This window comes from Asterias amurensis, chromosome 20 (genome assembly GCF_032118995.1).
Source record: "Asterias amurensis chromosome 20, ASM3211899v1".
Taxonomy (NCBI): Eukaryota; Metazoa; Echinodermata; class Asteroidea; order Forcipulatida; family Asteriidae; genus Asterias; species Asterias amurensis.
The window spans coordinates 12410330-12423937 of NC_092667.1; the positions used below are offsets into that span (position 1 = coordinate 12410330).

At 38.6% G+C, this 13608-nt stretch overlaps 1 protein-coding gene across 2 annotated transcripts in view; it reads left to right on the forward strand.

The window, feature by feature from the left end:
• LOC139952740 (laminin subunit alpha-like) overlaps positions 1-13608 on the forward strand; it is a 71473-nt gene that overhangs the window by 2338 nt on the left and 55527 nt on the right. Inside the window, exons 3-12 of one of the 2 annotated variants that reach the window (XM_071951949.1) lie at positions 6196-6432; positions 6932-7102; positions 7663-7870; positions 8798-9007; positions 9756-9890; positions 10291-10428; positions 10924-11061; positions 11671-11808; positions 12122-12256; positions 12679-12890. In XM_071951949.1, coding sequence (XP_071808050.1) covers positions 6196-6432; positions 6932-7102; positions 7663-7870; positions 8798-9007; positions 9756-9890; positions 10291-10428; positions 10924-11061; positions 11671-11808; positions 12122-12256; positions 12679-12890 — 1722 coding nt within the window. Of the gene's footprint in view, positions 1-6195; positions 6433-6931; positions 7103-7662; positions 7871-8797; positions 9008-9755; positions 9891-10290; positions 10429-10923; positions 11062-11670; positions 11809-12121; positions 12257-12437; positions 12456-12678; positions 12891-13608 lie in introns of those variants that run through there. The other variant, XM_071951950.1, reaches the window with a different exon arrangement.

Sequence of the window (13608 nt, forward strand, 5' to 3'; positions counted from 1 at the left end):
ACTTACTTCCAGGGGAAGGAGTGGCAGTCATTGCCCTTCTCCAACATGATATTTTTCATGAATGTTGTACTCAAACTCAATTTAACTTGGCAAAAGGCAAAGGACCCAAAATTTGTTTAAAATGAGTAAATGTGTTGGTTGGATTTGCCATAATTGTTTTCCTTTTAACAAATTGCTCTTTGGGTCAGAGTGCAGGGCGAAACTTGTAATCGCATTCTTCTTTTTGTTCCATACTTTTTGTCCATTTACCAACTATTGAGCCCCATCCTTTTTGGATTGGAATGTTTTATTAGGGTCCTCTCAAGTTGCTACCCAAACATGATCAAGGGAGATAGATGTCTTATCTTTCCCCATGCCAGAGAGGGACCCTCAGTGCTTTCTGTATGTCCACCACACATCACCCACAGACCACAGAGGTAGTGAGCACAGACCCACAAAAGTTAATTCATTGCATTGTTAGAACTGGACTTTGTGCAGTGGGCCATAACTGGATTGAGCTGTATAACAAAAGGCCGCTATTTCCTGTGGGCCTATTCTCTCATGTGTATATCCTCTGGAACTTTTATGAGCCCCTTTGTCTACATAAACTTGCCCAAGTCCTGATTCAGGTTATATAGGTGGCGGCTAGAATTTTATTCGGATAAACTTGAAAGTAAAATAAACCTGCATTGCTTTGAAAGCAAGTTTAATCAGTATTGTTTTAAAAGTGATTAAGATGTGTTATCTAATTCTACCTCAATGATCTGCCGCATTTAACTTAACTGAAATTGAATCTGAAATCTTATGAAGCACTTTGGCAAGTCTACTATCTACCTGGGTGACTGCCCAAGCTCTTTCATCAAGTTGTTTTTACTGAATCTATTCAGACAGTTTTCAGGGTTGTTGAAACTAGACAATAGGGCTGTTCTGCCTCATTGAATATTCATCTGTTACATTCCTATTCAATTGAGAGGAGTGGAATGGCACTGAGCACTGACAGAATTGTTGAACAAAAACCCATGGAGGGAGAAGAAGCTACATACCACACAAACAAACAGTTCTGTTGAATAACCACACAGGACCACGGAACATCCAATGCAGGGATCTGCTGATAGTTTACAGTAGCCAGTAGAGAGCCTCCATGTCTCTCGAAATATGTTACATAAACTTACATTGCCCTTTTCCTTACACAACCAAGTAGCATGCCTGCATGCCTTCCATAAGACGTGTGCCATTTCTTCCTAAGACAGCCTGTGTAGTTCATTTTTTTCCAAAAACCTCTAAAAGTGATCCAATTCCATATTGCGGACACAGTTTCCTGTGCACAGAGATGTTTTTTTAATAACAGAAACAAGTTTTAAATTCATTTCCATAATTGTTGTTCAATGTTTACTTTTTGAAAACAATAAAAGGAGTTTTGAAATAAATTTTCCATTGGTTTTTTAGAATCACTAGTTATGACAGCGGTTAACAATTGTCAGCAAGAAAGACAAAAACCAGCAAGTTTGACGACTCAGCCCTTGTAACATTTACAATGTATTGGTACCAAAAAACCCTTTGCATATTCTTAGAACTCCTTGTAAATGTAAGACGTGTATTGGTCAAACTCAGGTTTCTTTAGCGCATGTTTAGAGTAAGTTTTGTATTTGTCACTTTTGACTTTTTCTTCAGATTGGTAAGCATTTGACATTTCATGCCCATGTTTTTTTACAAATATGAATTTGATTGAGCTGGTTTGTAATATTCCTACTTGAAAACTTATTTTGTTATGGAAAACCCATTTCACTCAAACAACCATTTAAAAATATATAGTTTTATAAGACGATCCCTAGCGAGTTCGGGCATAGCCCCATAGCTTGCATAGCTACCACAGAGAGTGCACAGAACTTGTACAACATCACACAGGTCATGGCCTTTTGGTGAACACTTATGTCACAGCACTGGAATGCAGACAACCAAACAGGGACAAGGGGGACCCTGTTTTGGACCTCTGGGGCTTATTTTGTTGTGGTTGGCCTGTAACCCCTTTGGGTCTGAGAGCCATGGTGTACATCTACCAGACGTGTCTAATTTGCATATTTGATTGAAAGTAAAGTCCACCTGCTTGACAGACCTGACCCTCATGTTTCCACAGTTCAGCAGGACCAATTCATATGGAGAGTAACCTCAGGAAATTCCAGGGGAGTTTTAACCCCATCCAGTCCACCCATGTTGGTTTCACACCCAGTGCAAATTTCCCTGTAAGATTTATAGAAAGAACACCCGGCATTCTAACCCTGTGTCTAACTGTCTTAAATCCCAAGCACCAGCAGGGGTAGCTACTGTGTATTTCCCGGGAAATGGCTATTTCCCTGGGAGTTTGCCATGAGTTAAGTGAGAAAAGATCTACCAGTTACCAAAGGGAAATTTGACTAGCGTGAAAAGGGCCTTTCAAATTGATAGTACTGACACTAACTGTAAGACTGTCGGCCACGCCCCAAAATGGCAGGTAAAAAACAAAAACGATTATGTTGGTATTAGTACCACCGTTACACTTTGTTTACCACTGTCTAAAAACAAAATGTACTTGTATATTTTCAATCTCAGACAACCACCAATGTCATCTCTATTTTGTTTTGTAAAAAACAAACGGTTCCAGTACCACCACTACCATTGCCTACCGTTCTGACAGGGACATCCTGGACAGGAACTATTGCCAACACAACAGAAAGCCTTGTATCATTGAAACGATGTTGACTTAGCAGCCACAAAAAAATCGTTAAAACTTAAAAGCTCCTGTCTAGGTTGTTTCAAAGGAAATCAAACATTTGTCTGGTTGGTTTCCTAAAAAGTTGAACCATATCCTTCAAATCCTGTGGTTAACTTAAGAAATGTACTTAACAAAAAGCCATTTAGGCTGGCAAATCCTTTCCTATTTATAAAAAATTGACAATATGCAGAATATGGGTCAGTGGCAGTGCTGTGATTGAAGTGGGGCACTGATCAGAGTCCAAATATTTTACTTCTAAACCCTTGTCACACAAAGTTGTGTGCTTTCATATGATTGATTTCGAGACCTCAAATTCTAAATACTTCTTTCTCGAAAACTATGTTACTTCAGAGAGAGCCGTTTCTCACAATGTTTTATACCATCAACCTCTCCCCATTACTTGTTACCAAGAAAGGGTTTATGCTAATAATTATTTTGAGTAATTACCAATAGTGTCCACTGCCTTTAACTCTTTACTGAAATCCACCCGTGGTCTTGTAAACTTAATTCTGGTCCAGTACACAAAATTAAGCTAGGGTACCACAGTCTTGTGGAATACTGCCCGCACTTCAAGCCCTGCAGTTGCTGAATCGATGTTTCAATACTTAAAGGATCAGGATTGTCATTTTAAGGGAAATCATTCAACAGATACTTGAAGTTCAAGGGAACGTAAATACACAGGGCAGTCAAGGGTGTCTCAGAACAATTTGTTTATTTAACTCCAGACTAAGCATGGCTAGGGAAAGTTCAAGTATACAAACCTGGCAGTAGTCAGCATTGGTGTTCGGCATGCCGGGCCCAAATTCATAAAGCATGTAAGCACAAAAATTGCTTAGCAAGAAAAGAAAAAACCAGTTCGCTTAGCAAAAATAGTTTACCAGCCAGAATACTAAACGGTTACCATTCCTGCAAATTGTACCCATGTCATTTCTTGTTTTTTTTTAACCAAGCATTTTTTTCAAGCAGACTTTTCTGCTTGACAGCTTTTTTAAAGTTGGGCCCAAGTCTTTGATGTCAATAACAACTGTACAGTGTAGTCTTTTAGGTGTGAGACTTCAAGTAGTGCAATATTTAAAAACTAAACAACATCATTCTTTGATAAAGACTTTACCAAGAAGAGGAACAACACACAGGAATAACAAGTAAACAATTGTCCAGGTGTAGTGGGCTGATGTAATGTACATGAGTTGACACCATACGCAAACCAACACAGAATTCAACAACAGTTTTCTTTAAAAACAGACAAATAAAAAATATCTATTCTTATTTACATTTCCTTAAAATAACTAACACTGCAGGGCATACAATACATGTATTAGAAAATTACGTTTCTTTGTGCATCATTATCAGGCATCAAACATTTTGGATAAATTTGTATAAACGTGTAATAGACGCGTAACGCCGCTCTATAGGAATACGATAGAAGGAAAGCTGGATCTGTTGGCTCAGTTGCTCTATACCCAACATATCATTTTGCCATTACAAATTCTTGAGAAGCCTGTCTTCTGCATCAGACTCCAGGAACTCTTGACCTTTGTGTATTACTCCAGCAGACCACATAGGGACATCATTATCAACTGCTTGAGGCATACTTTAGGGTTGGCATACTATGCATGGAGGTAGAGTGGCTGCCAACATTCCTTCTGAAGAGATTGGTTTCACCATGGTTTCAGTTTGTCTTGGTTTCACAAGGTGTCACAATTCTACCTCCATACTTTCACTGGGTGTGAACCTTTCCACATTAGGGAAAAGACTTGTGTACAGTTGTTGCTGCATGGTTTTACTTAAAGGGAAGGTACACGTTTGAACTTTGGTAATTGTCAAAGACCAGTCTTCTCATGTGGTGTATCCCAACATAAGCACAAAATAACAAGCCTGTGAAAATTTGAGCTAAATTGGTCATCGAAATTGCGAGAAAATTATGAGAGAAACAAATTTGTGTGCTTTCAGATATTTATTTTAGTGAGAAATTACCTCTTTCTCAAAATCTATGTTACTTCAGAGGGAGCCGTTTCTCACAATGTTTTATACTATCAACAACTCGTTACCAAGACAGTTGTTAAGTTAATATTTGTTTTGAGTAATTACCAAACACACCTTTCCTTTTAACCGGGTGTGAACCTTTTCACATTAGGGAAAAGACTTGTGTACAGTTGTTGCTGCAATTTTACTTTGTTGTGTCTTTCCTCCATGGTTGTCTTGAGAGGCCTTCTGTAGTTTCTCATGATTGTTTTTTTTGCTGATTTAAGGATCAAAGGTTTGTTATAAATGCTGAGAAATTACTGGAAACATTTTACACCCCAACTCCCCTGGGTTTGTTACTAGAATCCTTCCTCACTCTACTAGAAAATTCCAACACCCAAATCCAAACTGTTTGACTCTGATGGTTGCATGACTGCTCCCATCTTTAAGTATTGAATTATTAATGCAGTCCTCAACCCAATAAACTATTTAAAACAATTGGATTTTGACTGTAAAGGTTAGGGTTTGAATGTATTTGGAATGACAGTTGATTCATAACTATTAGTTTACTTCAACTTAAATTGTTAGACAATATTTTTGTGTGTGTTGACCTTTTCATAGTTGCCTTCTGTGATGAGGTTTTCTATTTCCAGCTACCGTGTAGGGGAAACCGCAACAGTTTTCCCGGTGTTGTGTTGTTGACATTGGTAGGCTTTATTAATTTAACATCTGGGTTTAATCACAGTCAAATAATAATTACACAAAGAGTTTGCTTGGTGCTTTTCATGGTATTATTGGTCAGGAGAAATTAAGTTACGAAAAAAAAAAAGTCAATTTATAGAAAAGTTTTAATTAGAATTTTAACTTGTTGAGGGGTGATAAACAATTGGCATAAACCAGGAATGACATTGTTTACTACTCTCCGTTTGATGTACTCTAGATTCTTCTGAAAACAAAGTCTGCTGCGCCGCAATATTGATGTGTTTGTATTTGACGTGGGATGTTTGTGTGCAAATAGTTTTCTGCCCCTCAAAGAAAGGGAACATCTCTGAGACCTAAACCCCCCTTCTTTTAGATATTTGCAATGGCCCACTTTGGGTTATCAATGAATATGACTCTCCTGGGCCATTTCACTTTGGAGAAATGTCTTATCTACATGTAGTGTATTTCATTAATGGTAGTCCTTCTCATTTTTTGTTTTAAGCTTTTTCATTTGGGGGCATGGGTGGAGTTGAGAAGATAGGAATAGAAAACTCAACCAAAACCTAACATAAATCTGAGTTTTTTAGTATGGCTGGCCCAAGTTTTTTTAGTAAGTAACAACTCAGTCTGAAATAGGGGAATGATATTTGAGGATTTGCGATAGGGTTGAAGAGGCTACAGAAGTCGGTCTTTATCGATTATGGTTACCCAAACACTTTGTTATCTTACGCTACATTGTAATATTCTACTGTAAAATCTTGAGCTTTATCTTAAAGTTTATACTTCTTTTTATATCTTTACAGCTTTACCACGTAGCCTACCTGATCATCAAGTTCGCCAACTCCCCACGCCCAGGTGTATGGATTCTGGAGCGATCCAAGGACTACGGAGAGACGTACCAAGCATGGCAGTACTTTGCCGACACCAAGGGGGACTGTAACCGTCTCTTTGGAATGGAATCCCTGGAGCAGATCACCAGAGATGATGACGTTGTGTGCACTGATGAGTATTCTAGTATTGTACCCTTGGAAGATGGAGAGGTGAGGAACCTGCTGTCTTTTAAGATTGAGAGGTCGTCTTAACGCTTTCCTAACCATAGGCAACTTTAGTCTACTGCACTCGTACTCTCTTTCCTTACCATAGGCGTCTTTTAATAGTCTACTGCATTTGTACCCCCTCTTTCATTTCATTTCATTTCATTTTATTTTATTAGCATCACATTTTGTGGCCCATAGGCCGAATTGGGTGTGATTTACCTTACCATAGGCGTCTTTAGTCGACTCGTACATGTATGTTTATTACTTGTAGCCTTAAAAAAAAATATCTTCATGGAGATAATCTGGAGTAGTCAAACAGTTTTTTTATCAAAAATTTACAAAAACACTAGAAATAATCACCATTTCCTATCTTAGTTTGTAAGAATGGCATTTGAACAAAGGCTTACTTTAAGTCTGAAAAAAACAAACTTGTATTGAACATTTTCCAATCTTTTCTTCAAAACAGATGAAAGTTTAATCGTTTTTTTTTCATTGACCTCAGATTGTTGTGTCCTTGGTGAATGGACGTCCGGGCGCCATGAATTTCTCTGTCTCCGAGGTCCTTCAAGACTGGACCAAAGCGACCAACATCCGGCTGCGTCTACTCCGTACCAACACCCTGCTGGGCCATCTGATGGCCATTGCTCGACGGGATAACACGGTCACCAGAAGGGTGAGCACCATTTGCCTCTCATAGAAAACAAAAAGCTGTATGAGGCAAAGTACAGATTTGATAATTACAAAAAGAAGTAAATTGCAATGTAAAAGACAATAAAAGAGATGAGTAATACCAACCTGGAAGATCAGTGATTTAAAAAGTTTCTACTACCATTGTTTATAACTGTTCCAAAGAAGTATGTCTATGAAATACTGTCAAGTTAAAAACAATTTTTTTTAAATTGAGGAGCCCTCAACCCCCCCCCCCACCCCCATCAAAAACCAATTACCCTTGCTTACTAGATAACCACTAGATTTAATTCTTTTCCCTAAAATGGATCCACGTTTTAGTATTTTGAGAAACTTGTTGGTATTTTGTTGTGTTTGTTGAATGACTGGATGAGAATGAAAAAACAAAACCCACCCCAATCTAGAAATTTTAAAGGGCAGTGGATTCGGAGGTACAGTGGTGAAAGTGCTATGATATGAAAAAAGTTAATCGAGTAAAACAAACTTGTGTTGAATACTCTTAGAAAAAGACATAATTTTGACTGCAATTATTTTCCCACTCTGCAGTACTTTTACAGTATCAAGGACATCTCTATCGGAGGTCGCTGTGTGTGTAACGGTCACGCCAGCACCTGTAACGAGCGTGGTAACAGCGGGCGTCTGGTCTGCTCCTGTGAGCACAACACCTGTGGGGAAGAGTGCGAGACGTGCTGTCCAGGTTTTGTACAGAAGGCCTGGAGACCAGCGACCATGGAAAGCGCTAATGAATGTGAACGTGAGTAGTCAATTCTGACCCAGAATCATAGAGCTGAGCCTGTTAGTAACACTGGTACCTGTCATAGACCAGTATCCACACTTGATGTGACCCAACATATCCATGAATAGACCTTATGTACATGATGTCATACCAGTAGGGCGCCCTCGCCCAGAGTTAAAAAAGCATCCAAACCTGTGCGCCGCGCACACAAATCTGTGCGTTTTGATTGTTTCAGCATCGTTTTTACTTCTAAGATGGCGGCTGAATGACGTCAATGCATAAAGTCTATTTACAAATTTGAATGTTTAACAATTGGGGAAAAAAACCTGAAATGTTTTCACTGTTTTCAAACATTGAGTATTGGAACATGCCAGATTAAAACTAATTGTTTTACTCATTATTTCTCAAAAGCTATTGCATTTCAAGCCAAAATATTTCACAGCGCAGTTTCTACCAGTTCAAATTTTTGACCATGTATTTTGTTCGCAAATCTGTGAGCATTTATATTTTTTACCTATACAAATATTATGCACACCCTCTAGGCAATTTTCAAGTTAAAGCCAATGGACCCTTTCGGTAAACAGTGTTGTCCAAGGCCACACTTTGTGTACCACAACTTCTATATAAAATAACAAACCTGTGAAAATTTAGGCTCAATCGGTCATCAGAGTCGGGAGAAAACAACGGAAAAACCCACCCTTGTTTCCGCGCGTTCCACCGTGTCATGTTTCAAATAAATCAGTAATTCTCGTTAACGAGAATTTATATTGTTTTGCTGTTTTCTCAAAAAGTAAAGCATTTCATGGAATAATATTTCAATAGAAGTCTTTCACCATTGCCTTCTGTAAACCCTGTAAATTATTTGTAAATATGTGAACTTTTTTTTTCCTGTACCGAAAGGGTCCAATGGCTTTAACAATTCTTCCAACCATCTCTCGTTTATAGCTTGCAACTGCTTTGGCCACTCCTCCGAGTGCTACTTCAATGAGACCATTGCATACCAGCGTCTGTCCATCGACATCTACGGTAATTACGAGGGAGGTGGTGTCTGTGAGAACTGTCAGCACAACACCGTTGGAATCAACTGTGACCAGTGCGCCCCTGGGTACTACCGCCCTGCTGGAGTTAGCTTAGACTCCCCCAATGTCTGCCAACGTAAGAGAGATTCACTTTGTGGATCAATTGTATCAAATAAGTGTTTATTTTCTGGATGTGTGCAATGGGTTTTGTCTTCTCTGTTGTATAGCTGGGGTAACTTGACACTTTATATGACTTGAATCATTTATGATTAGCACCCCTACGAGTAAGCTTAGACGCTTAGACTCGCCTAATGTCTGTCAGCGTAAGACAGATTCAGTTTTACTTTGTGGATCCATTTTATCAAATAAGTGTTTATTTTCTTGATGTGTGCAAAGGGTTTTGTCTTCTCTTTTTAATAGCTGGGGTAACTTGACACTTTATATGACTTGAATCATTTATGATTAGCACCCCTTTTTTGTACGAGTAAGCTTAGACCCACCTAATGTCTGCCAGCGTAAGACAGATTCAGTTTTACTTTGTGGATCCATTTTATCAAATAAGTGTTTATTTTCTGGATGTGTGCAATGGGTTTCGTCTTCTCTGTTTAATAGCTTGGGTAACTTGACATGACACTCCAGTCAAAAATCTTTCACAGATTATTTCGGAGGAAAAACATCTAAGAACCAAGAACAATTTTTTCAAGTATTTATTGTAAAAGAGGTGTCGTCTTCTCTTTTTAGTAGCTGGTAAACTCATACAATTTCATTTATTTGCATCATATGATAAACCCTTATTCTCTTGTACATCTCATACCACTAGCTGGATTGACGAGTCTTTTTCAGTTGTGATCAAGTCCTCATTGATTTATGATTTGCCCTTTTAGCGTGCAACTGCGATCGGACATTCTCAACGGGTAACTGTGCGCCAATCACCGGTGAATGCGAATGTCGCCCTCAATACTCGGGGCCGGGGTGCAGCGAATGTAACGAGGGTTACTATGGCTACCCATCGTGTCAACGTGAGTAATTACTTTATTTACCTTGGTTAAAAAAAAAAATATTGAGAAAATGTGAAAAGTATGACGTCCTTTCTGATAAACTAAAATAAGTTTAAATGTTTTGATTGTCTGAAATGATTTAATATGTTCATGATACTGAAGGATTTTTACAAAAATAACATGTTGAAAAACAAGTTTCATTTTTTTTGGTCTTAACTTTAGTTTACTGAAATTCCGGCCTTTCTGGTGAATAATTCTCTGGAACTTACAACCTATTCTAAGGAATTACTTATTCTGAGTAAGAGATATATCCACTCATTTTCCTATGACCTAATTGTTTAACTAACTAATTATTTGCCTTAATAACGATTTATTATTTTTGTTTCAAAATCAAAACAATTGTTTGTTCGTTCTTTTGCAGCCTGTGACTGTAACATCAATGGTACACAAAACAAGGTGTGCCAGGTCAGCGGAGGTCAATGTCCCTGCAAACAGAACTACGCCGGACGCAACTGTGACCGTTGTGCTTTTGGATTCTACAATTTCCCTGAGTGCACCTGTAAGTGTTATTTTTAAATATCGGAAACTTTGGTTTTTTTTAGGTCGATCAAAGAATTTTTTTATTACAGCAGGCTTTGAATCGCCGTCCTCCAACTTAACGGTTGATGCTCCACCCTCTGAACTATCTAGCCATAGTTGGGGGGTCTTTCTATTTTGTCAGCGTTTTTTTTCAATTTGCCAGTCAGAGTCTCACGAGACGAAAGTTATTTTAATCGTGTGAATACCAGTGTTGGTAAATACGCTGTATATGCTACAATGATTTTCGTCTCCTAAGACAACAAAAATTATTTCTAGGACATTGTTTTACTCATTTCTCAAAAACTACAGCGCCTCAGCAAGTGATATTTTAAGTGAAGCTTTCTACCAACATTATCTTCAAATCTTGTTAGTTTAATGTAAATTTGTGGACATTGTGTTTTGTGCCTACCCAAACCCTTTAAATGCTCTATAAATGTTGTACATGTAATTATTATTGTTATTATTTATTGAACAGCTTGTGACTGTAACTCAATTGGTTCTCTTGATACTACCTGTGAGCCAACCACTGGTCAGTGTCCCTGCCACGATGTCTATGGAGAGCGTACCTGTGATGAATGCAAGAACGGCTACTTTGGCTTCCCTACTTGCCAAGGTAACAAATGGTTCATTTGTAAACACTATTGTTGAGTTAATTTATCAGAGCATGTTTAAAGGCACTGTGGCCGATTTCACGAAACGCTAGGTAACCTAACTTAGGATGGGCTCAATGCGTCCTACGTCTTTGGATACAGAACTGAACGAGTCCTAAGTCCTTAAGATTAATCCTAAGTTAGGAAGAGTTCGGTTAAATCGACGGCAGGACTCATTTATTAATTGTCAAAGACCAGTATACTCCCTGCTTGTACTTTATGTATCCCTGCATATGCTGTGAACATTTCCGCTCAATTCGTCGTCAAAGTTGCAAGGGGGAAAACAAAAAGTTGCAAGGGAAGAAAAAAAGACCTTGTTGCACAAATTTGTGTGTTTTCAGATGCCTGAGAAAAGCTTCAGGCTTGAAGTCTCTCTAAGATTCAAATCTTTTTGTTAGAAATTTACTCTTTCTCAAAAACTACGTTACTTCATAATATTTTATGCTATCAACAGCTCTCTGTTGCTATTAATGTTTTTATAAATATATAATTTGAGTAATTACCAAATAGTTGCCTTTAAAAGAGATTTAGAACATACTGTTCACCGCAAACCTGCCTTTATCCTATTTCAGATTGTGTCTGCAGTCCAGTTGGTTCAACTGAGGAGATTTGCGACAAGACGTTTGGTCGGTGCATCTGTCAAGAAAACTTTGCCGGTCCTCGCTGCGATCGTTGCGCCTTTGGAAACTTTGCCTACCCCAACTGCCAAGGTTTGAAGGATTTCTTGTTCTCTCGATGGTTTAAATGAGAGTGTGTTTTTGGTTTTTTGAAAGAATATTAATTCCTTTCCATCATCAGATTTCAATAAAGCCTCCACGGAAACCAACTTGTGAAAATTTTATAAAAGTTGGTGGTGAGTGTAGCTTGAGTGAAACCAGCCACAAACAAAATGTTTTGTCATGTGTCTTGTGTGGTCTTAAAATGTGATTCCCTTGACTTAGGTAATACTTTAGAAAATCAATCAATTAACTTTTGAACGCCAGGGTTCTCATTTTTAACTGTGCTTTTTGCACTCTTTTCCAGCTTGTGGTTGTGACAGTCGTGGATCAGCATCTGAGTCATGCTATGACTCTGGCCAGTGCCAATGTTTGCCCAACTTCACCGGTCTCAAATGCGACAGCTGTGCTGCTGGATACTACCGCTACCCAGAATGCTTAGGTAAGACTCCAATTTACATGTAACCAAATACTACCGCTACCCAGAATGCTTAGGTAAAACTCCAATTTACATGCCGCTACCCAGAATGCTTAGGGTAAATTCAAATTTACATGTAAACAAATACTACCGCTACCCAGAATGCTTAAGCAAAACTCCAATTTACATGGAACCAAATACTACCGCTACCCAGAATGCTTAGGTAAAACTCCAATTTACATGGAACCAAATACTACCGCTACGCAGAATGCTTAGGTAAAACTCCAATTTACAAGTAACCAAATACTACCGCTACCAAGAACGCATATTATCTAGGTAGAGTTCCTGTCTCTAAATGAGTACCACCTCGTCCCAGAATGCTTTGATTTAAACCTAACATCAAACCTCTTCCCCACCGAAGATATATTTCATTTTTGTTCTTACAGCATGTGACTGTCATCGCCAGGGCTCTCTCAGCATCATGTGTGACCAAGCCAACGGTCAGTGCTCCTGTCGGTCAAGCTTCCGCGGCCGGATGTGTGAACAGTGCGCCGAGGGATTCTACAACTTCCCTGCCTGTGAGGAGTGTAACTGTGACCCAGCTGGAGTAGTGGACGTTCCCGGTCAACCGCTTGGAGGCTGTGGATCCTCAACTGGGGTATGAAGATATTCAAATCACTTTCTCTGTTTTCTTTCTTAAAGAACCCTCCAAAAAGCATCTATTCCCTAAAATTGTTTGCTGTATTGTTTGCGGAATGTTATTGCTTCAACGGGCTGTGTTGTGTATTGTTGTAAACCTGATTTACTCCCCCTAAAAAGCATCTCTTTTCTAAAATTTTTTGCTGTACTGTTTGCGGAATGTTATTGCTTCATCGGGCTGTGTTGTGTATTGTTGTCAACCTGGTTACCCCCCCCCCCCTAAAAAGCATCTCTTTCCTAAAATTGTTTGCTGTATTGTTTGCGGAATGTTGTTGCTTCATCGGGCTGTGTTGTGTTTTGTTGTTGACCTGGTTTATGTTTATTTACAACAACTCATTTTCAATTAAATTCACTAAACTTGAACATGCATGTATTTGCTTTTATGCTATTGTGGTTTATTAACATGTTCATGCAATACTTTTTACAAATTGTATACAGCAGTTACTACTCACCCTCCCCCATGAAAGCCATAATACATTTCACTGGAATGTGCTTTGTGTTGCTGTGAGCATGTTAATGCGCAGTTTGTCTTTTGGTTTTCATGTTTGATGCTGGTATGGTTTTACTAAAAATTTTTGCATGCAAAGTAGTGGACAGTTGCAGGTTTTAATTAAAACACAAAATCTCAGGTTGTCAAAAAAATGACACCACATGTATCTTTCTATTAAGTGTGATAT